Below are 25,258 nucleotides of genomic sequence, written 5' to 3'. Positions count from 1 at the left end.
CTTTCGGTTACTGGCCCAAAGCTCTTAACCGCTAGGCTACCTGCCGCCACTGTTGTTTCGTTACATGTTTTTGTTACATTTATCATAGAAAATGTATAGTGACTGAAAACATTGGCATGTAAAAATGGGGCAAATCCTAACTTTTACTAAAGTCACTACTGTAGTCCCCCCCGACATCAATGCTGGTCTAACAGACAAATCAACTTCAGTGGGAGCTACAGTAGGATTGGGGATTGGTCCGTAACCTCCTGACGGCTTGGCGTATACTGTACTTACGTCTCTCAACATTTTGACAGCTTCTCTGGTTCGGCCCAGCTTTCTAGAGCACATGGCCAGTCTCCTCTTAATGTACACCACAACATTGGTGTCCCTTCCTGAGAGAAACACAGCAGCAAAGTTATTTTAGCTGGTATAACACACATGGACACACACATGCGTACATACAAACTCAGACACATCCGCACACCTGTGCACACACACACACTAATAGATTGATTTGCATATATGTAAGTGTTTGAGAGTGTGTGTCTAACCAGGTGCATGCGTATTCTTTAGACTTTGTGTGTGTAGGTTTAACTGTGTGTATGTTTGACCGTGTGTGTGTTTGACTGTGTGTGTGTTTGACTGTGTGTGTGTTTGACTGTGTGTGTGTTTGACTGTGTGTGTGTGTTTGACTGTGTGTGTGTACTCTACTCACTGTGCTGTGCTTCGTACTGTGCCCCATGGTATTGAAGCTGTTGGCTGCGTCTGTAGCAGCCCTCTCCTGCCTTCAGGGCCTGTTTGAAGAGCTTCTCTGCCTCCATGATGGTGGTGGCCTCCTCCTCTGCCAGCAGGATGGACGCTGTTGCACAGCTGAGAGGACAAGACAAATTAGAAAAGAGTGAAGAGAATTTTGGGGAAGACGACACAGCAGAGGAAGACAACATAGCTGGAGGGAGAAACAGGGGAAGACCCCACACTAAGCACAAAGGAGAATAAGTTGTGATGCCGTTGACCCCTAAAAAAAGTATCCTGAAAGACGATGTGAATATTTATGTGCATCTCACACTTTTCAGCCAGGCTGTATATACAGTTGAAGTCGGAAATTACATACACCTTAGCCAAATACATTTAAACTCAGTTTTTCACAATTCCTGACATTTAACCCTAGTAAAAATTCCCTGTCTTAGGTCAGTTAGGATCACCACTTTATTTTAAGAATATAGTAGAGAGAATGATTTATTTCAGCTTTTATTTCTTTCATCACATTCCCAGTGGGTCAGAAGTTTACATACACTCAATTAGTATTTGGTAGCATTGCCTTTAAATTGTTTAACTTGGGTCAAACATTTCGGGTAGCCTTCCACAAGCTTCCCACAATAGGTTGGGTGAATTTTGGCCAATTCCTCCTGACAGAGCTTGTGTAACTGAGTCAGGTTTGTAGGCCTCCTTGCTCGCACACGCTTTTTCATTTCTGCCCACAAATTTTCTATAGGATTGAGGTCAGGGCTTTGTGATGGCCACTCCAATACCTTGACTTTGTTGTCCTTAAGACATTTTGCCACAACTTTGGAAGTATGCTTGGGTTCATTGTCCATTTGGAAGACCCATTTGCGACCAAGCTTTAACTTCCTGACTGATGTCTTGAGATGTTGCTTCAATATATCCACATAATTTTCCTTCCTCATGATGCCATCTATTTTGTGAAGTGCACCACCCTCCTGCAGCAAAGCACCCCCACAGCATGATGCTGCCACCCCCGTGCTTCACGGTTGGGATGGTGTTCTTCGGCTTGCAACTTACCCCCTTTTTCCTCCAAACATAACGATGGTCATTATGGCCAAACAGTTATATTTTTGTTTCATCAAGACCAGAGGACATTTCTCCAAAAAGTACGATATTTGTCCCCATGTGCAGTTGCAAACCGTAGTCTGGCTTTTTTAATGGCGGTTTTGGAGCAGTAGCTTCTTCCTTGCTGAGCGGCCTTTCAGGTTATGTCGATATAGGACTCCTTTTACTGTAGATACTTTTGTACCTGTTTCCTCCAGCATCTTCACAATGTCCTTTGATGTTGTTCTGTGATTGATTTGCACTTTTCGCACCAAAGTACGTTCATCTCTAGGAGACAGAACGTGTCTCCTTTCTGAGTGGTATGAAGGCTGCGTGGTCCCATGGTGTTTATACTTGCGTACTATTGTTTGTACAGTTGAACGTAGTTCCTTCAGGCGTTTGGAAATTGCTCCCAAGGATGAACCAGACTTGTGGAGGTCTACAATTTCTTTTCTGAGTTCTTGGCTGATTTCTTTTGATTTTCCCATGATGTCAAGCGACGAGGCACTGAATTTGAAGGTAGGCCTTGAAATACATCCACAGGTACACCTCCAATTGACTCAAATGATGTCAATTAGCCTATCGGAAACTTCTAAAGCCATGACATAATTTTCTGGAATTTTCCAAGCTGTTTAAAGGCACAGTCAACTTCTGACCCACTGGAATTGTGATACAGTGAATTATAAGTGAAATAATCTGTCTGTAAACAATTGTTGGAAAAATTACTTGTGTCATGCACAAAGTAGATGTCCTAATCGACTTGCCAAAACTATAGTTTGTTAACAAGAAATTTGTGGAGTGGTTGAAAAACGAGTTTTAATGACTCCAACCTAAGTGTATGTAAATCTCAGACTTCAACTGTACAACAGTATACAGGTGGGGTTGATACCACTTCAATTGAGGAATTGAAATTCTACTTGAAGAGTCCTCATAGAAGATTCCTCATAGAAAAATAATAGGATATTTACAAGTAATGCGTGAGTGAATTGAGGCCAACCATGTTACACAGCACGATACAGTATCTCTGTAGGTGAAATAAGTAACTACTCACTCCTCTAGTTCCAGGGCTTCGTGTGCAGCAGAGATGCGTGCCTGTGGGTTCCTCTCTCTCCACGCTTTCTGCATGACTAAAAACACACACATGCACACATTAGTAAGTGTTATTGAGGTCAGAGAGGTAATGATACTACCTGTGAACATGAATCACACCTCCCTGGAGATGGGGTGAGATCGATAGTGTGTGTGGTGTGTGTGTGTCTCTGGGTGATGTGTGTGATGTGTTTGATGTGTGTAGGTTCCTTACTGGCGTCGGCTGGCCGGAGGTGGTCCGAGTCGCATGTGAAGAAGGTCTGGTGGTCTTGTGCCGAGAGATTCATGTCGTAATACGTGAGTGGCTCTCGGCCCGTCACCCACGTATACCTGGTAGACACACAGTTAATGTCATTTTCATGGTTCTACAAAAAGTCTGGGGGGAGATAGAGAGAAAGAGAGAGAGAGGTAGAAAGAGCTAGAATGAAAGAGAGAGAGAGAAAGATAGAGAGAAAGAGAGAGAGAGGTAGAAAGAGCTAGAATGAAAGAGAGAGACAGAAAGAGGTAGAGAGAGCTAGAATGAAAGAGAGAGAGAGAGAAAGATATAGAGAAAGTGGAGAGAGAAAAGCAATAGAGAAAAGGGAGGTGGCAAAAATTGTTGAGGAGGAACTAGGCAGCAGTGATCTAATAAGATGGGCTCCTGGTGAGGCAAGGATTCTCTCAGCCTGTTGACACCATATTAGACCCAGCCATTACTACAAACTATCCAGGGAGTGAGTGAGTGAGTGAGTGAGTGACTGAGTGAGTGAGAGAGAGAGAAGGAAGGAGGGAAGAACATGAACGAGGAGATGTGGAGAGAGAAAAAGGGGTGAGTGAGGGGGTGAGAGGGGGGTGAGAAAAGGAGTAGGAAAGTGAGGAGGAGAGAAGGGGCGAGGGATCATGTGACTCACCGGTTATACTCCGCCCCTCGAAATAAATTCAGTGGATTTCGCCATACTTTACATTCTGAGGGACCAAGAGGAGGAAGACATTGTTAGGGATGGTTTGTAGGCGTATCCGACAAAGTAGACTCCTAAGTGTACTAGGGATGAAGTGTACGTCATGAAATTCCTACACTAAATGACACTACAGTAAGGCAACTTAATTGCTTCTGTAAACTTCAGGTCAGTACTACCAGACTGCATCCCAAATCCACAAGTCATCATCACTAGCCAGTCTCCAATCACCCTCCTTTCCCAGACACAGGGATTACAACAGCAAATGATTCTAAAGCAATTTCACCAATCATGCCTTGTTGATTCAACACAGCTCAGATAATTCCATTTCATCCAACGAAAACAAAAACACACACACATTGGATTTCTCACTGGTGTGGGAGCGAACTATAAGGCACTCTATGCTACTAAATGCTCTATTTGGCTGTAGTAGGCCTAAATGCTCTAATCAAGTGTGTAGGCAAAACAAAGAAGAGTTCTATGGTAAATTCTCTATCTGGTATCTCTGTTAATGAGCTGGGTTGTGTCTCTATTCTTCTACAAACAAGGCAACAATAAACATGTCGTCCCACACGAATGATGCCGGATCTCTATGGCAAGATGCATCATTCACCCAAGTTTCCTCAAAATCGGCACAGTGCTGTCTGAGATATCGCGTGGGACTAACGTACGAACGAACCGCGACAGATCCACAGCCTTGGGGGACATCTTGGGGGACAACAATATGCTCCATCTGGCTGTAGTAAATGCTCTAGCACAGGGGCGAACAATAAGGTACTCTCGTTAATGGCCAGTTCACTGTAGAGCTGGGTCACTGACAATAAATGCTCTGGTGAACGCTCACTGAATGATTTATCTAGTTTTTAAATGCTCCATCTAGCTAACACTCTATATCTAGTACATGCTCTATATATCTAGTGAATACTCTACCCATATAGTAAATCTCTGAGTCTTACCGGACACACTCTGTCGGTTGGAGTCTGCGTCTCCGTTACTGCTGTTGGAGTTGGTTGGGGAGCTGTTGTCCACGCCGCCCAGCAGAGGGCGCAGGTGGCTCACTGACACCTGCTCGATGAAGGAAGTACCGTACTTCCTGAAGTACCACCACTCAAAAATCTGACAGGAGACCGACACGAGGCAGTTCATTCAGGGAGGATTCAGTAAGGTCAGGACCATAGAGAAAACATATGTTACTGTATAATTGGTATGTGTGATCTATTTCAATCTGTCTTTAGGGCTGTGTCGATTTAGTTGAATGCCCTTTGGGCTACATCACTCATACCACTGTTAGGTTTGATAGGACTGTCTTTGACTTAGAGGGTCTTTGATTTTTAGTATCATGCCACTAAGTGCAATTTAACACAGGCTAGCACAGGATTTCTCATTTCTGAAGAGCCCTAATGCTCTTTAAATATTAAATTAAATCCATCCACAACTCTGCACAGAGATGTGTGCACACATAGTACACATTCTTACATTTTTCTCTTTTAGCATTGCCTAATCAAGACAGGGTCCAATATGCAACTCTATTTCAACATTGACACACACACACACACCCTCTTTGACTGTTTGTGTCTGGAAAGTCATCCACAGCTGGTATTGCCTTGTCTACATGACTTCTAGTCCTGGTAAAGCCCTATTACCTAACCGTCTTAATCTCAACTGACTGTAATGAATATAACAGGAATCCATCTGTATTTTAATACCTCACAGTCCACGCACATATAATCTCATATCCACTGTAATTATTCATAGGACACAATGAAGGCTTAAGAGGCCTGTGAGACTCATCGTCGTTACCAGGCAACTAAACAAACTGGCCAACCCACGGAGAGGAATGAGGTTCGCTAGCTAAAGCTATTGTAGCTATCTTTTTTTTCTATTTGTATTTTCTTTGGAAGAATGACCACTGTAGCACAGTTCACTCTCACTGTACAACAGACAAACGAGGGCTCAACTTGGTGGTCCTGTGTGGCTCAGTTGGTAAGAGCATGTCTATAGCAACACCAGTGTTGGGGGACACATTCCCACTGGCATCACATAATATTTAAGTGTAGTGTAGGCTATGCGCTCCCTGTACTGTAAGTCGCTTGCTTTGGATAAAATCTTCTGCTAAATGGCATATTATCAAATACTAAAATGTATGCACTCACTGTACTGTAAGCTGAGAGGAAGAGGTGACGCGAGGGGTTTACTCTACCCAAAATCTGTCCAATCTTTGTATGGAGGTCAATCAGTTGAATTTGGCCAACAGAAATGTAATGCTAATATGCTATGTGTGGTTTATTTGATCGAATAGAAGTTTTGTAATTTTTAGGTTGTTATGAATGCACTTATATAAAAGTGGACGCACGTGGCATTTTGGCAATGTCGACGACTTTATATCGGAGTTGTGCCTGTTGTTGACACGTGTATCTGCCCTCTCATTGGCTAGAATAGTCCCACCTGATCTCGCCTCCTCCCACCTGCCTTACATCTTTGAGGACATGCATTTCCCTTGTTAGAGCGGTCACTCGACTATCTTGTCAATATAAATAGAACATTTGCTGTAAGTCGCTTTGGATAAATGTGCTAAATGGCATAATATGAATATAATATTATCAACTTACCAGTATGAGTCCTGATATCAAGGAGGATGTCCCCGTCAGAGCCACGTAGAATTTGGGGGTTAGGGTGTTCAGAAACATGCTTACTGTAGAGGTGACACAGAAACACAACGTCGTTAATATTACACACCACCATGGCATTAGAAACAATACAGCTACAATGATTACCCCAGTAATTAGCCCATATTCCAGGATTCCAGGAATTCAAAGGCTTTTACACACAATTTTAATGCAACACATGTTTCTCCAAGAACAAAGAAAGTCCTGCAACACGGAACAGGGGACATCAGAACAGTGGTTTGAGTTAGTTAAAGTTAGGAAAATGTATTTAAGTGTCACTCCACAATGATATAATAATACAAAGTACTGATTTTTTACAAACCACATTGTGGACCACTCAAATTGAGTTTTGAGACACTAAAAACAAATCAGTCAAACATGGTACAGGTGTCATTTATAATGCATTACATCATCTATACCAGTGGTTCCCTTAGGCCTACTGGTTAAATGCACACAAGGGGGTACTTCAGGGGTTCTCCGCACAGAGCAAAATTCAGTTGGTGGTACCAAAAAAGGTTGGGAACTACTGATCTATACACATGTATGCATAAACAATGTGTAGATAATAGGCTGAATCTACTGCACACCCAAAGCTGATTTATGAAGGTACTGGAAGCAAAAATGCAGAAACAGGAAAAAGTGTCCGCACACTTCCAGTCAGATGCAAATGTATTTTAATATAGCGGAGCTTTCGGTCAGTCTACTTTCATCAGAGCTGACTGAAAGTGCCGCTATATTAAAATACATTTGCATCTGACTGGAAGTGGAAGTGACACTTTTTCCTGTTTCTGCATAAAAATAAATAAAACAAAGTACAGTGGATAAAAGGATTATTAGCACTTATAAAGATACATCTGTTTGTTGCGCCGTCACAGCGCTTACTCCTACAGATACAGTGAAATATATTGACACCCTTGCACTTTACAATGGAGTGCAATGGAGCAGAATGTTCTGTTAATTATTTTCAAAACTGGTTGAATGGCTATTTTTACCCTGTAGGCACCTGCAATTTAGTACACTTGCTGAGAATCACTTGCCTCCAACTAAATTAATTTACATTTTAAATAATTTAGTCCAGGACATTTTTTACTTTGAAGTGAAAAATAGAAATTTCAAATGTTTTTGTTTTTTTTGGAGGGGGGGGTCCTGTGCAGTTGTAAATCAAACAAATATGCCTACACGTGTGAACACCAACTTTTTTTTTTACTAGAAACAAACTCAGTTTACCCTTTTATCTGTGGATTAATTGTCGGAGTAGAGGACCTTGTGCATTTCAGGTAAAATAACAACCCAATGTTTATATTCCAGGGCAAATTAGCTAGCTAAATTGCCATAAATGTTAATGCTTTTCGACCTGTCCCCAAATTAATATAGTTGGTTCAGAGTTCGTTTTGATATTTCAACCTGCGTGTCCTGATCGCGTCTGGTGTGGGTGGACAAAATCAACATCCGTGCGATGGCGGACGCCCGGTCTAGTCATCATGTTATTTTAGAAGGAAGCGTGAATAGTGCAAGGGTGCCAATATATTTGACCGCATTTGTAGCTATCATACACATGATTAACATAGGATACACTTACCCTAACTAATATTGGTAACCATCTAGATGTCACCTTTATATATGCACATACAGTTTACTCAATAGGGAGGGCATGAACGGCAACAACACCGGGACACCATGCCCTTTGCTCCTGCTTGACAAGCACTACTGTCTGGCAAAGGCGTGGGAAGTAGCTGCCTAGTATCAGGGTGACCGTCACAGTAAGCACACGCATACAACGCATGAAGCATGAGTACACCCATCATCAGTACTTTTAAATAAAAATAAACAATCGTCTGTTTTATAACTGAAAATGTACAATTATTTGGGTAAAACTAACAGTAAAATACGACTCAGACTCTGGCTTAAAAACAGAAGTCAAAACTCTCGCGGAGGGTGAGAACTCCAACACCTGGCGCCGACGAAGATGGTGGCCTCGCGACTAGCTCTTAGGGAACTTTGCACAACTTTGCGCTACACCCGCTATAACATCTGCTAAACACGTGTATGTGACAAATACGATTTGATTTGATTTAGTTGAATGGTAAGAAACGGGGGGGAAAAACACTGCTCAATCAAAACCATCTAACCTATAGCAGAGCACTTGACACACCCACTTCTTTCCACATGCCCACTACTTTCCTTTTGACACCCACTTGCCTATACTCCGGTCACCATATTGAGCTGCAGCTATCCCCTTCTCGGCTAAAGCCCTATGCAGAACTCTGACGCAAATCCCCACAACACTACAACCAGATCATCTCATAACGAGATGGGCAGGGCTGCTGTTATCTGTGGGTTTTGGCCACTGTGGGATTGTGGGTATTGTAGTATACAAGAATGTGGTGTTGAAAAAGGTAGACAAACACTGCTCAACTGCATCCCTGGTAGTATGGTGTAGCTGTAACCCTTCTCCTGGGCAGAAAAACCTGTGAACATTCAATTATGTTAACACCACCTAAACGTTCAATTTCCCTTCCGTTGGTTTCAATTAGGCCTAGTTTCGGAGGGGTGGGGGGGGGGGGGGGGGGGGGGGAACAGAGCTAGGGCCGGCAGGCTCATTAGGCTAATTTTAGGAGAAATACTTATATAGTTATAGTGGGGATAACAGGATGCTATTGGATGCTGCTCCAGAAGGAAGCCGCCAGTTATAGAGCAAGAGGCTGGGACAATGATCCCACTCAGACAGCCCTCCTGCCCTCCTCTCAACCAGACATACACGCCCATCCTCTACCACAGTAGCAGCTGGGCCCCTTACGCCTATTCACCCCTCTGGAGTGGGTCTCCTCTCCTACTGAGAGGGGGGCATTATGGAGGAACCACAGCCTCACAGACCTGACATAGACCACACTATGGGAGAGGAAGAGACCTGTAGTGTGGCGTATAGGCCTGTGTAAAATGTGGTGTTTATTCTGCTTTGCTAGAATGTCAATGATGACATGAGTTTATAATTAAGGCCTTGCAGGTAGGTTGCCGATAATGTTGCAGAACCGGATGCAGAGTCAAGTCTGTCTGGCACCTTTAACATCATAATAGCACAGATGAAATTAAATAAAAGGTGTGATAAATAAGCCTAGGCCTAAACCTGGATGCTCTGTTGAGTTGCATTATGACACTGCAATATCAATACTATAAGGGCTTCACTCATACTATGTTTACTGTTGTTAGAGATTGAGTCCATTGTAACATCAGTGTAAATATGAGGTAGCATAAATTGGTAATTCATTAAGGCCTAGCTGGCCCACCATCGGTGGCACCATGTCTACAGAAAATGTAAACTGGCTTAATAATCAAGACAGCTATTCTAGCAAGGAAAAAACGAAATGTCATTGCAGACCAATAGATACAGTATGTGCCCTTTAGTAGGGATGGGACACCCGGGTGACTGCTGTTCTGATCAGAATGATAATAGAAACTGTTCTGATCAGAATGATAATGCTAATTTAACACACCCAGGGACACACACACCCAGGGACACACACACCCAGGGACACACACACCCAGGGACACACACACCCAGGGACACACACACCCAGGGACACACACATATAGTCGGTCAGACACTACTAGAGCTTCTGTGTGGAGTCAATTCTCTATATTCTCTGCTTAGAATGTCCCACTTTGTGTCACTGTGGTTTGGCTAGTAATGCGCAAATGTTTGCAGTTGCTGAGTTGATTAGCATCCATATCCGTCTTGGATGGCTTTTAGGAATGCTCCGCGGCCGCCGCAGCACGGCCCGTTTTGTGTTTTAACTACCTATGTGACCTTTTGGGAGCACAGGAAGTGGGCTGGGTATCGTCTCACCTGTTATGGCAGCCAGGCGATGGCGAGACACACGCATGGGTGGTGGGGGTTATGGCTTTCATTAGGCCACCCAGGGATTTAAATGAAATGGTCTGGATAAAATGACTATCCAAGAGCTGGTGGTTGTATTCATTAGGCACCAAACGGAAGAATACAGATTGAAACAGGATGGGACTACCTGGCCAATAAGAAACACTCGTTTTTGTAGTCTGTTGCAAAACGTTTTTGCTAGAGTGTTCCCTAATGAACATAACCCTGTATTGAGATCCGTCACCCCCCCACCCACCCACACATTAATATGAATGTACTGACTGTGGCTCAACCTTATACCAGATAGGGAGCTGTTTGCTTCCTCGTCATGTACCTACTGACTCACATTCAGGTTCATTGATAAGGCAGTGGAATAGCCTGGTGTTTCCCAGCAACAACAGAATCCGGTCCTTATTCCTTACAGGCCTTGGTCCAAAACGTTATATAGAGAATAGAGTGCCATTTGGGTCTAACTGTCAGGGACACTGATACTCTAATCTAGCTCTATGGTCCTTATGTATACACAGCTATCAGCTAGCTTCAATGTATGAACACACACGGGCACAAAGACAAACCACACACGCACGCACAAGTGCAAATAAACACACAGTACAGGTTAATGTTTATATGAACAGCCCCTCGGCTCACCCGCAGACCGAGCAAACTGTTGAATTCATGAATAGAAAGTACAGTACACTATCAAAAGGTCATTAACCTAGCCTGGAGCCTAGCCCAAAAGAGAATCCAACAGAATAGAGCTCCCCATCTCACCCCACTCAATTGTGTAAAGAGAAGCTGATGCACATTACGTAGGCTACAACACAGGCTATAGTGTAGGCTATAACTCACCTTCCATTTCTCTGTGACATCCGCCGTGATCATAGCCAGAGAAACCCACCACAGGAAAATCAAACCACACACAAAGAGCACACAGTGAGAGTCAAGGCAATAAAACCCAGTCTAAGAGCACACACACAGCACACAATGTGCTTGGGGGGCCCCTCACTGCCCTCAGTCCAGTTTCTGTGCACGTGATAGGCAGCTGTATTTGAGTGACAGCTGGCCAGGCCAATCATAATGCAGGACTAGTCTGCCCTCTCTCTAGTGACACTGTAGAATCAGGAGGGGGTCTGTAACCAGCGGCTCTACCAATCAAAAGCTCCCATTTTAATGTGGGGGTGGGCTGCTCTTTCACCTCCGCATGAAAAGGTAACCATGACAACCCCTCTCAACGACTCTACGTGAGACTAGAAGACGTTTAGAAGACGTAGCTAGAGAGAGAGAGACAGTGAATTGAAATAGGCTACTCCATTAATGCCATGTCTCAACCGGCTTGGAGATGGGATGTTGTCTTTCCGGACCTGATAAAAGACCTGAGTGGTTGAAACATTGTCAATAAATCACATAGGAGAATAGAATGCAGTGGGTGTGGTTTCACTCTTTTCTTTTCATTGACTGAATGAATAAACAAATTCAGCACCTGCTCTGTTGCCTTTCCTCCTATAGAGCCTAATAAGAACCTGACAACTGCCAGACAGAGAGCCCAATGTAATTAAATGTCTGATGCGATTAGTCTAAATCATACAGTGGTCCAGTAGTGAAGGAACATGATGTCGACGAATGTGATGATTTTCTAAATAAGATCCCCCTGAACCAACTACAATAAGGGCCCTTTGCTCTGAGCTTGTCTTGACTTCTTCTGAAAAAAATCAACATGCCTTGAAGAGAGATGATTGAACAACATCAATGAATTGAATGCATTTGCATTTCAAAACACAAGGCGGGACATCTAATACATCGGTGTCCTTGAAAGCAACCCAAGCTCCCTCACTATCACCAACATGAAGAGAGCTCAGGGTGTTTGCCACATCAAAACAGTGGTTCTCGTTCCATATTTCATCCACATATCATGGAGGCCACAATTAGTCAGACTGACTTACCGACTGAGGCTCGTGAGGATAAGGGGAACTGCTATAGCCCTGAGGGTGGTTTAGATAGCCTGAGGGACCAGAGCTCACTGGAGAAGTCATTTCCACTGAATAAGAGTGCGACCGGTAAATCCACCTGTGCTGGCAAACTGGCTTTGGATCAGTGTGAGTGTGCACATGTCACCACATTACCAGTGTGCCTCAATGTGCTTTACTGTAAAACGTAATTGAAAAGAAACCTGTCAGTGACAGGTAAACGTGATCTATATTGTTTATTAGAACAGTAAACACCGTCCAACAAAGCTCTATTCATCTCAGCAGTCCCTTGAAAAACCATCTAGGCCATTTGTGAATAAATATTTGCCTTAATATAAAATAAAAAATTGTTTTACTTCAATCAGGTTCTGGTTACCAACCAAGCTTCTCACTAAAACAAAAATAGCAGTAGTGGGCAGTTACCACAGAAACCCAACCCTGAGAACATCAGTTCCTACCACTCATAAGGCACCCTTATTTTTAGCAGTGATAGGCGTATTATATTCTCATATGAATAAGTATCGTTCATATGTTGTCATCTCACTGTGCACTCCAGCCAGGTACATTGTATAGGCTAGACCTACATATGAGCATCATCTTATAATGTGAGTATATTGTACTGGTATTCATCTTGGCATTCTAACACAGCCTCGTTATTGTTATTTTGTGTTATATTTAGTAAATATTTTCTTAACTATTTATTGAACTGCATTGTTAGTTAAGGGCTTGTAAGTAAGCATTTCACGGTAAGGTCTACACCTGTTGTATTCGGCGCATGTAACAAATGAAATTTGATTTGATTTGAATATCATATGGTTAGCAGTTTTCATGCCAAAGCTGCATACTGAGGCAGAGATGAATCAACCAATTACACATAGCACTCGGTCTTTAACTACAGGTCACATGACCACTAAAGGCTGGAACACACCAATAACGTACTTGCGAACAGAGAACAAACCAGGCGGAAATGTCAGCAGTCACAAACGACAACAGCGTGCTGAACGATCGGTAGACGAAATGGGAGATTCGCATTCGGTGTGATGTGCGCAACCCTTTAAAACGCATGGCTTCACACAAAGCCATTATAAGATTCGTTTTCTGGGTCTATAAAGTATCACAGTTGAGTGGTTCAGTCTAATATGATGGCAAAAGGCAAAAGGTGACCTAGCAGAGTAAAGCGAGGTGGCTTGGACCCTGGGTGTCAGACCTGTGTGGCTGTGGCCGGGCTCCACTCCATCCCGTCAGAACCAACAACCAGCACCTTCAGCCTCCTTTGGTGCTCTGCTATGTACTTCCACCAGTTGTAGGAGCATTTCTCCTAGCAACCTCTACACACGGTGCAGTGCAAAGGCCATTGGAATGAAACCAGGAAAGAGGATCTGAGATCAATACCCAAACCTAATATGTTTCTAGTTTTAATGTCACAAGCTCAAGTACAGTGAAATGCCTTTCTTGCAAGCTCCAAACCCAACAATGCAGTAATCAATATCAATGTAGCCCAAAAAATAACATAAGGTAGAACAAAAACATGAGAAATAAAAATAAGAACAGGAGAAAGTAAGAAGCTATATACAGGGTCAGTTCCAATACCATATTTACAATGTGCAGGGATACTGGAGATAGATATGTATAGGGGTAAAGTGACTAGGCATCAGGATATATGATAAACAGAATAGCAGCAACGTAAAAATTGTATGCGAGTGTGTGTGTGCGCGGGTGTGTAGAGTCAGTATAAATGTGTGTGCATGTTAAGTGTGTGTTGGAGTGTCAGTGTGATTAAGTATGTAGTGTGCATAGAGAGAGTGCAAAAATCTACATATAATGGTCAACTCATATAGTCTGTGTAGTCATCCTGTTAGCTACCAAACTGCCAGGTCAATGACCTCCTCCCTGACCCTTGTGTGTGTGGATTTTGGTGGGGGAGGGGAGATGCGGGGGAGGGGATAGCCACAGATAGAACAATGCATCCGCTTGGCGTTTCCGCTCACTACCAATATGGTAGTGAGAGGCAGCCCAGTGGCCAGCAGTGGGAGAAGATGGAAATAGATGGATTTTGGCTGACATTCTGCTAATTTTCTCATCGATTAAACATTTGATCTCTATACGATTTTCTGTTCCCAAAACTATAATATTTTATGAACAGAGTGGACTATGTTTTGTAGACTTTATGCTTTGCCAAAGTTTTTAAAAAATTGCATTGTTTAGAAGGAGTGCAAAGGCGCATTGAGTTATTGCACACACGCACTTCACAGAGTAGGCGTTCCCTAACGGAAATATGCAAATGAATGCCTGAATGCGCCAACAGGATCTTGCTAGCTCGTGCTTGGCTCTGCCCACCTCCTTGCTTGTTCTGCCCACTACGACTCATTTGTTCCCATTTGAAACGACGGGCTGTGGTCTATCTTACATTTACATTTTAGTCATTTAGCAGACGCTCTTATCCAGAGCGACTTCCAGTTAGTGAGTGCATACATTTTCCATACATCTTGGCTTAGTTATACAAATCTTTGGGATAGCGGTCCTAACATGAGCTCTGTCTGTATGTGTGGAGGTAATGGTGGACCTAAGTGTCTGGAGGGGATACGTTGTTTCTGGTTACACTGACTGGGGTCGAATACACCTGTTTACAGGCTAAGCACTGTAGTTTGTTGTGACAAAGTGTGTGGTAAGTTGTGTCTGATGTGTAAGCCTAGTTGTTTGTGTCTGCAATGCTGTGCACCTAGTCTGCTAGAGCTAGTTGTTGAAGTCTGTATGGAGTTAATGTAGTCCATTTGTAGTTTATGCTAGTGGGGTTTTTGTTGTTGTTAAAAACACAAGTGAAGTGTCTGATGTGTATTTATGATGGATCCCTTTTAGCGGCTGCCAAGGCAGCAGCTACTCTTCCTGGGGTCCAGCAAAATTAAGGCGGTTATACAATTTTTAAAACATTACAATACATTCACAACAGATTTCACAATGCATTAAGTGCGTGCCCTAAGTGTGTTGTGTCTGATTGAGGTTTGTTAAGTGTAATGAGATTGGTCTGAATGTAGGTTCAATTATAGTTTGACACCACACAGGTTGTTGGTGGCACCTTCATTGGGGAGAACAAGCTCATGGTAATGGCTGGAGCAGAATTAGTGGAATGGTATCAAATACATAAAACGCATGGTTTTCAAGTGTTTGATGCTATTCCATTTGCTCCGTTCCGGCCACTATTATGAGCCTCCTGTGTTTGACAGCCACCACAGGCACTGAAAAGTAAAAGTAAAAACCTAACCAGGCCCACTGCTGTTGTTAGCCATGCAACAATGGAAGAAACCATGCTCACCATAGGAACGCTCATCAACCAGCTAATTATTAGACTCGGGTGCGCTAGATCAGGGTTGGAGTGTAAACCTACAGGACGGTAGCTCTCCAGGAACAGGGTTGGAGAGCCCTGATGTAGACAGCTGGCTGACTAAACTGACTCTACTTTAGAGGTCGGTGTCGATAATATTCGGTTTATCGTCCCAGCTCTGCTCTGCTTTGTGACAAACCACCCAGGTAGACTAAGCATTGTAGTAACAGTTGATTAATAGTGGCGGGTAATGAGGTAATGGCCCTCCGGTGGTGCACCTTTTGGCTACAGACCTACACTAAGGTCTTCAGGACAACAGCAGGTCAGGACGACCTTTAGAGTCTCCTGCGGAACAGGACTCAAACTGTTGAAATCAAATGTCCAGATAGATAACAGAACATCCTTATCCACCAGTAGTACATTCTGTAAAATGAAAAGATTCAATTCAGATGATAGATATGATATGAAGAAGCAGCATTTTAATGCACGACTCAGTACTTCACTCCGCTACCTGTTTAGAAACCAGGGAAGCCGGTAACACAAAAATAACTCTTGTTGCTTGCTGCTGGACTGTTGCACGCAATCTCTAATCTAAATTCCAGGAGAGAAAAATAAGCATCCTAACTTTGGCACTGTGCGGCCACAACAGTTTATATTAGATCAGAGCAGTGGATATTCCTCGTGGCATCATGCTGATAGATTCAGGGGCATCATGATAATGATAATGGGGGACACAGACAGGGGTGATGGGGGGAAGGAGACTAGATGGAACAGCAGCCCACCTGCAGATCAAATCAAATTGTATTTGTCACACGTGCCGAATACAACAGGTGTAGACCTTACAGTGAAATGCCTACTTACAAGCCCTTAACCAACAATGCAGTTTTAAGAAAAATAAGTGTTAATTAAAAAATAGATTAAAAAAAAAAACACAAAGAAAAATAATAATAATATATATATTCAAGCGCAGCAGTAAAATAACAGTAGCGAGGCACTATACAGGGGGTACCGGTACAGAGTCAATGTGCGGGGGCACATGTTAGTTGAGGTAATTGAGGTAATATGTACATGTAGGTAGAGTTAAAGTGACTATGCATTGATAATAAACAGAGAGTAGCAGCAGCGTAAAAGAGGGGGTTGGTGGGTGGGGGGGAACAATGCAAATAGTCCGGGTAGCCATTTGATTAACTGTTCAGGAGTCTTATGGCTTAGGGGTAGAAGCCGTTAAGAAGCCTTTTGGACCTAGACTTGGCGCTCCGGTACCGCTTGCCGTGCGGTAGCAGAGAGAACAGTCTATGACTGTTCTTTCCTAGGTTTTGCCTTTCTAGGGAGTTTTTCCTAGCCACCGTGCTTCTACACCTTGTTTTTTACTTTTACAGCACTTGAGATATTAGCTGATTGAAGGGCTATATAAAATAAAATTATTTTATTAAGGGTGGCTGGAGTCTTTGACAATTTTTAGGGCCTTCCTCTGACACCGCCTGGTATAGAGGTCCTGGATGGCAGGAAGCTTGGCCCCAGTGATGTACTGGGCCGTACACATTACCCTCTGTAGTGCCTTGCGGTCGGAGGCCGAACAGTTGCCATACCAGGCAGTGATGCAACCAGTCTGGATGCTCTCGATGGTGCAGCTGTATAACTTTTTGAGAATCTGAGGACCCATGCTAAATCTTTTCAGTCTTCGGAGGGGGAATAGGCTTTGTCGTGCCCTCTTCACGACTGTCTTGGTGTGTTTGGACCATGATAGTTTGTTGGTGATGTGGACACCAAGGAACTTGAAGCTCTCAACCTGCTCGACTACAGCCCTGTCGATGAGAATGGGGGCGTGCTCGGCCCTCCTTTTCCTGTAGTCCACAATCATCTCCTTTGTCTTGATCAAGTTGAGGGAGAGGCTGTTATCCTGGCACCACACAGCCAGGTCTGACCTCCTCCCTATGGGCTGTCTCATTGTTGTCGGTGATCAGGCCTACCACTGTTGTGTTGTTGGCAAACCTAATGATGGTGTTGGAGTTGTGCCTGGCCATGCAGTCATGGGTGAACTGGGAGAGGGAGGTGTTTAGTCCCAGGGTCCTTAGCTTAGTGATGAGCTTTGAGGGCACTATGGTGTTGAACGCTGAGCTGTAGTCAATGAATAGCATTCTGACGTAGGTGTTCCTTTTGTCCAGGTGGGAAAGGGCAGTGTGGAGCGCAATAGAGATTGCATCATCTGTGGATCTGTTGGGGCGGTATGCAAATTGGAGTGGGTCTAGGGTTTCTGAGATAATGGTGTTGATGTGAGCCATGACCAGTCTTTCAAAGCACTTCATGGCTACAGACGTGAGTGCTACGGGTCTGTAGTAATTTAGGCAGGTTACCTTAGTGTTCTTGGGCACAGGGACTATGGTGGTCTGCTTGAAACATGTTGGTATTACAGACTCAGTCAGGGACAGGTTGAAAATGTCAGTGAAGACACTTGCCAGTTGGTCAGCGCATGCTCGGACATCACGTCCTGGTAATCCGTCTGGCCCTGCGGCCTAGTGAATGTTTACCTGTTTAAAGGTCTTACTCACATCGGTTACGGAGAGCGTGATCACACAGTCGTCCAGAACAGCTGATGCTCTCATGCCTGCTTCAGTGTTGCTTGCCTCGAAGCAAGCATAGAAGTAATTTAGCTCATCTGGTAGGCTCGTGTCACTGGGCAGCTCGTGGCTGTGCTTCCCTTTGTAGTCTGTAATAGTTTGCAAGCCCTGCCACATCCGACGAACGTCGGAGCCGGTGTAGTACGATTCAATATTAGTCCTGTATTGACGCTTTGCCTGTTTCATGGTTCGTCGGAGGGCATAGCGGGATTTCTTATAAGCATCCGGGTTAGAGTCCCACTCCTTGAAAGTGGCAGCTCTACCCTTTAGCTCAGTGCGGATGTTGCCTGTATTCCATGGCTTTTGGTTGGGGTATGTACGTACGGTCACTGTGGGGACGATGTCATCGATGCACTTATTGATGAAGCCAGTGACAGTTTTGGTGTACTCCTCAATGCCATCGGAAGAATCCCGGAACATATTCCAGTCTGTGCTAGCAAAACAGTCCTGTAGCTTAGCATCTGCGTCATCTGACCACTTCTTTATTGACCGAGTCACTGGTGCTTCCTGCTTTAGTTTTTACTTGTAAGCAGGAATCAGGAGGATATAATTATGGTCAGATTTGCCAAATGGAGGGTGAGGGAGAGCTTTGTACGCGTCTCTGTGTGTGGAGTAAAGGTGGTCTAGAGATTTTTTTCCTCTGGTTGTACATTTAACATGCTGGTAGAAATGAGGTCAAACTGATTTAAGTTTCCCTGCATTAAAGTCCCCGGCCACTAGGAGCGCCGCCTCTGGATGAGCGATTTTCCTGTTTGCTTATGGCCTTATACAGATCATTGAGTGCGGTCTTAGTGCCAGCATCGGTTTGTGGTGGTAAATAGACAGCTACGATAAATATAGATGAAAACTCTCTTGGTAAATAGTGTGGTCTACAGCTTATCATGAGATACTCCACCTCAGGCGAGAAAAACCTAGAGACTTCCTTAATATTAGATTTTGTGCACCAACTGTTGTTTACAAAAATACACAGACCGCCACCCCTTGTCTTACCGGAGGCCGCTGTTCTATCCTGCTGATGCAGCGTAAACCACGCTAGCTGTATGTTATCCATGTCGTCGTTCAGCCACGACTCGGTGAAACATAAGATATTACCGTTTTTAATGTCCCGTTGGTAGGATATTTGTGATCGTAGCTCATCTATTTTGTTATCCAATGATTGAATGTTGGCTAATAGGACTGATGGTGGAGACAGATTACCCACTCGCCGTCGGATCCTTACAAGGCACCCCGACCTACGTCCTCGATATCTTTTTCTCCTGCGAATGACGGGGATTTGGGCCTTGTCGGGTGTCTGAAGTAAATCCTTTGCGTCCGACTCGTTAAAGAAAAAATCTTCATCCAGTACGAGGTGAGTAATCGCTGTCCTGATATCCAGAAGCTCTTTTCGGTCATAAGAGAAGGTGGCAGAAACATTATGTACAAAATAAGTTACAAATAACGTGAAAGAACACACACAATAGCACAATTGGTTAGGAGCCCGTAAAACGGCAGACATCTCCTCTGGCGCCATTATTCTTGGTGACAGCTCCTCAAAATTGGGGTGAGGAGGGGGGGTACAGTATACATTGAGGAGCCGCCCACACAAAACCCACCCAGACACTGGTGCTATCTATCTAGCCTAAGATAGAGATCATAGCATAGCCTACATGCTATGTTTTTGCATGTGGAAACGCTACGTGGAAATGCTACATTCACCCCTCTCAAAACCCACCCAGACACTGGTGCCATCACAGAGCCTCACTAGCAGTAGCATCTTTATGCCTTAGCTCAGCATGTGTAAATGCTACATGCTACATTCACCCCTCTCAATGTCTCCTGACTGAGCAGGAGATAGATGGAGACAGATCTGCCTGCAATGGCAGGAGGTTGCTGAAAGCAAACTGTAGAAAATCATGATCCATCCATCCATCTATAAAACATGTCACGTGGAATGCACCACACATAACATGCACAGAGAGAGCGAGAAAGAGACAGTAATGGTGTCTGTTTCAGTCTAGCTAGCAAAACGATTCCATTTAGAAAGGCGAAAAGAGAATATTCACGGCATCTTGCCAAGCAATCTGCCACAAGGAAACATGGAGAACAACAGAAAGGACAGAGAGAGGGGGAAAAGGAGAGGGATGAGGGGAGGAGAGGGACAGCCCAGAATGAAGGGAGCAGACACTGTTACACCAGACAATAACAAACCACATAGAGAGAGAGAGAGAGAAAGACAGACGAGGCTGGAGGATGGCGGTACGGTACTTACATGAGGACTCTGTGCCAAACATGGCTGGGCCAGGAGCTGCGATGGAGATAGAGAGGGGGAGAGAGGGGGAGAGAGGGGGAGAGAGCGAGAGAGAGGGAGAGAGAGAGAGAGAGAGAGAGAGGAGGGGGAGGGAGAGAGAGAGGAGGGGGGGAGAGAGAGAGGAGGGGGGGAGAGAGAGGCAGGGGGGTTGAGCAGGCAGCTACACAGCGGGGGTCATCAAAGCACACAGTGCAGCCAGCCGGCCCTGGCTCTCAGACGCCCAGATGCTCCGCTCACTCAGTCGGCGCTCCCGTAGCCGCTAAACGGCCTTCCTCCACACACACACACACACACACACTGCTCTCAAAACACACACACGGTCCAGCCACCGAACAGGGGCCTCACGAGAGGGAAAAAAAACTCTCCAACAATAGAAATCCTTCTTCACAGAAAAGGTGTGTTAAAATCCAGACACAGAAGGAGCTGCCTGCCTGCTGCAGCTAGCTCTTGCTTTCCTCTCCCCCTCCTGTCCTCTCCCCCTCCTGTCCTCTCCCCCTCTTGTCCTCTGTTTATTTCTCTCTCTGGACTGTCCCGGAGAAAAAAGCTGAAAGCAGATACTGCAATCCTGGAGCCATGGTAGGCAGCCCGGTGGGTAAGACAATAGCTATGCAAACGGTGAGTGACGTCAGGAGCCCTGCAAAACACTGACAGACTGCTGCTGGAGAGAGGAGAGCGGGAGATATGGACGGAGGGAAAGAGGAGGAAGGGGAGGGAAAGAGGAGGGGGGGGCTGGAGCCCGCAAGTGGTACTGGGAACAGGCCAATCATTTAAACTTTAGTCATTTAGCAGACACTCTTATCCAGAGCGACTTACAATTAGTGCATTCATCTTAGCTAGGTGAGACAACCACATATCACAGTCTTGGCAAGTAATGTTCCTTCAATAAAGTAGTTATCAGCAAAGTCAGTGCTAGACAATTACAACAAAAAAAATTACAAAAAATTGGGGGTTGGCCCCCTAGTATGGCCCCCCAAAAAACCTGCCGTTACACAAACGCACACAAACATGCGTATACACACACACACATCCCCCACCAGAGAGCAGTATGAAGGGGAAAAAGGCAGCTGCAGTGTGGCAGATCAACACAACTAGAGACAGCTGTGTATTTACCACCGTGTGCAGCAGCAACCCTAATGAACACGCACACAGCCATCAGTGTTCCCCCTAGGAGTTTTTTCAGCAGCGGTGGCAAAGCTAGCAGGGGGGGAGAATGTTTTTGTAGAATGACTGAGGTCACTTCTGGTGACTTTTTAAAAGGACATTCTACTCCAAAATGAATGATAATTAAATTATGTTGACACCATCTGTAACATAATTTTCTGTAATGTGGATACTACCATGATTACGGATAATCATGAATTAATGGTGAATAATCATGAGTGAGAAAGGTACAGATGCACAAAGATCATGCCATTAACTCACCATTACCAATAACGGGAGGTTTGCATTTTTTGGGGTTATGATATTTATGCCTCCAACTTTCTCACTCATTATTATTCTCGATTCTTTCATGATTATCCATAATCAAGGTAGCATCCACATTAATATAGAAGTGTTCAGAAACATATTATATTCTTATTTACATTAAAAGTGACTCCGTTATTTACAGTGGGGGAAAAAAGCATTTAGTCACCCACCAATTGTGCAAGTTCTCCCACTTAAAAAGATGAGAGAGGCCTGTAATTTTCATCATAGGTACACGAAAACTATGACAGACAAAATGAGGAAAAAAAATCCAGAAAATCACATTGTAGGATTTTTAATGAATTTATTTGCAAATTATGGTGGAAAATAAGTATTTGGTCACCTACAAACAAGCAAGATTTCTGGCTCTCACAGACCTGTAACTTCTTCTTTAAGAGGCTCCTCTGTCCTCCACTCATTACCTGTATTAATGGCACCTGTTTGAACTTGTTATCAGTATAAAAGACACCTGTCCACAACCTCAAACAGTCACACTCCAAACTCCACTATGGCCAAGACCAAAGAGCTGTCAAAGGACACCAGAAACAACATTGTAGACCTGCACCAGGCTGGGAAGACTGAATCTGCAATAGGTAAGCAGCTTGGTTTGAAGAAATCAACTGTGGGAGCAATTATTAGGAAATGGAAGACATACAAGACCACTGATAATCTCCCTTGATCTGGGGCTCCACGCAAGATCTCACCCCCGTGGGGTCAAAATGATCACAAGAACGGTGAGCAAAAATCCCAGAACCACACAGGGGGACCTAGTGAATGACCTGCAGAGAGCTGGGACCAAAGTAACAAAGCCTACCATCAGTAACACACTACGCCGCCAGGGACTCAAATCCTGCAGTGCCAGACGTGTCCCCCTGCTTAAGCCAGTACATGTCCAGGCCCGTCTGAAGTTTGCTAGAGTGCATTTGGATGATCCAGAAGAGGATTGGGAGAATGTCATATGGTCAGATGAAACCAAAATAGAACTTTTTGGTAAAAACTCAACTCGTCGTGTTTAGAGGACAAAGAATGCTGAGTTGCATCCAAAGAACACCATACATTTACATTTACATTTTAGTCATTTAGCAGACGCTCTTATCCAGAGCGACTTACAGTTAGTGAATACATATTATTTTTTATACTGGCCCCCCGTGGGAATCGAACCCACAACCCTGGCGTTGCAAACGCCATGCTCTATCAACTGAGCTACATCCCTGCCGGCCATTCCCTCCCCTACCCTGGACGACACTGGCTGCGACAGAGCCTGGATTCGAACCAGGATCTCTAGTGGCACAGTTAGCACTGCGATGCAGTGCCTTAGACCACTGCATCGCATACCTACTATACCTACTGTGAAGCATGGGGGTGGAAACATCATGCTTTGGGGCTGTTTTTCTGCAAAGGGACCAGGACGACTGATCCGTGTAAAGGAAAGAATGAATGGGGCCATGTATCGTGATATTTTGAGTGAAAACCTCCTTTCATCAGCAAGGGCATTGAAGATGAAACGTGGCTGGGTCTTTCAGCATGACAATGATCCCAAACACACCGCCCGGGCAACGAAGGAGTGGCTTCGTAAGAAGCATTTCAAGGTCCTGGAGTGGCCTAGCCAGTCTCCAGATCTCAACCCCATAGAAAATCTTTGGAGGGAGTTGAAAGTCCGTGTTGCCCAGCGACAGCCCCAAAACATCACTGCTCTAGAGGAGATCTGCATGGAGGAATGGGCCAAAATACCAGCAACAGTGTGTGAAAACCTTGTGAAGACTTACAGAAAAAGTTTGACCTGTGTCATTGCCAACAAAGGTTATATAACAAAGTATTGAAAAACTTTTGTTATTGACCAAATACTTATTTTCCACCATAATTTGCAAATAAATTCATTAAAAATTCTACAATGTGATTTTCTGGAGAAAAAAAATCTCATTTTGTCTGTCATAGTTGATGTGTACCTATGATGAGAATTACAGGCCTCTCTCATCTTTTTAAGTGGGAGAACTTGCACAATTGGTGGCTGACTAAATACTTTTTTTCCCCACTGTACCATTCATTCTATTGGGCACAACATAATCCGAAACACAACCAAAACAAACTGCAAATACATCCAACAAGTTTGTAGTCACAAGCTTGATGTAGTCATTGTGTGCTAGGAATATGGAACTAAATATTACATTTTTGAATAAATGTAATATACTAAGTGAATTTGACCAAATACTTATGATACAGTACCTTCATTTGGTGGGACTAAACAGCTTCACTGTCCATATAAATATGTAGTTGGGTATGTAGCTCCAGCCGTTCAAAAGTTAGACCCACATTAGTAGGAATAAAACAGAAACGGCACTGTTTGTCACAACCGCATTGAGCGGATATCAGAGTTACTCACGTAACCACGCGCGTATAATATTTATTTTGGAGTGGCAGCAATGGATTTAGCAGCAGCATTGTGCCGCTGCTAAATGAAACATAATGAACACACACACAGACACAAGCACATACAAACATGCCACTGACGCCAGTTAAATTCACCTACATACATGGAATTATCTAACCACACTAAACCATCTCGAGTACCCAAAATATTAGGCCTGTGTGTGGGTTGGAATTACATTCAGATTCAGCAAACTTTAATAACCATGGCAAAAACATGGCCAGCAAACAAATCAGGCACGCACCAAACTATAACACCTTTTAATTTGAATGATGACACTGATTACGTATTATACCAACAGTCTGGTGACACATTAAATATGATATGCATTTTATTAGATTTTCTCACACAACAAATGTCAGGAGGTTCTTATCACAGAATTAGCCTATAGCAGTAGTTGGACAGGAATAGCAATGTCTTCATTGGGAGTTTTTATCACTGCATCAATGCTGCATAATAAATTATGCAGTCAAACCTATCATTATATAATCCAACAATTTTACTGGATATGTGTCCAACAAAAGCTCAACATTCACCTTTTGCTACTATTTCATTAAATTTGATGCATACGTTGGATAAATCCAACATATGCACCACACAGAACGCACGGCAACTGCCTCTGCAACGCAATGCTTCAAGGCAAACGCAGCGTTCCATTGGAAATGAATGTACTTCTGGTGTACCAAAACACAATGACGCTGTCGGTGTGATCGAGGTGTAAATCCACACAGTAGGGGGATGTAAAAACGCTTTCAGTGTAAACTTCAACTACTAAAACAATAAAATATGTAGAAAAGATAAGGATCCA

General features: G+C 43.9%; 1 protein-coding gene across 7 annotated transcripts in view; it reads right to left on the bottom strand.

The window, feature by feature from the left end:
• Positions 1–25,258, bottom strand: part of LOC121531681 (suppressor of tumorigenicity 7 protein homolog) — a 71,880-nt gene that overhangs the window by 20,397 nt on the left and 26,225 nt on the right. For 3 of the 7 annotated variants that reach the window (XM_041837049.2, XM_041837051.2, XM_041837055.2), the window contains exons 2-9: positions 20,523–20,558; positions 6,443–6,525; positions 4,790–4,949; positions 3,789–3,843; positions 3,113–3,228; positions 2,861–2,936; positions 698–852; positions 277–374 (exon numbers count right to left, since the gene is read on the bottom strand). In XM_041837049.2, coding sequence (XP_041692983.1) covers positions 277–374; positions 698–852; positions 2,861–2,936; positions 3,113–3,228; positions 3,789–3,843; positions 4,790–4,949; positions 6,443–6,525; positions 20,523–20,558 — 779 coding nt within the window. Of the gene's footprint in view, positions 1–276; positions 375–697; positions 853–2,860; positions 2,937–3,112; positions 3,229–3,788; positions 3,844–4,789; positions 4,950–6,442; positions 6,526–11,222; positions 11,369–20,522; positions 20,622–25,258 lie in introns of those variants that run through there. The other 4 variants (XM_041837052.2, XM_041837053.2, XM_041837054.2 and 1 more) reach the window with 3 other exon arrangements.

Source organism: Coregonus clupeaformis, chromosome 19 (assembly GCF_020615455.1).
Source record: "Coregonus clupeaformis isolate EN_2021a chromosome 19, ASM2061545v1, whole genome shotgun sequence".
NCBI classification, from domain to species: Eukaryota; Metazoa; Chordata; class Actinopteri; order Salmoniformes; family Salmonidae; genus Coregonus; species Coregonus clupeaformis.
Note: the sequence above shows the minus strand (reverse complement) of the source record. Positions and strands in the feature narration are given on the sequence as shown.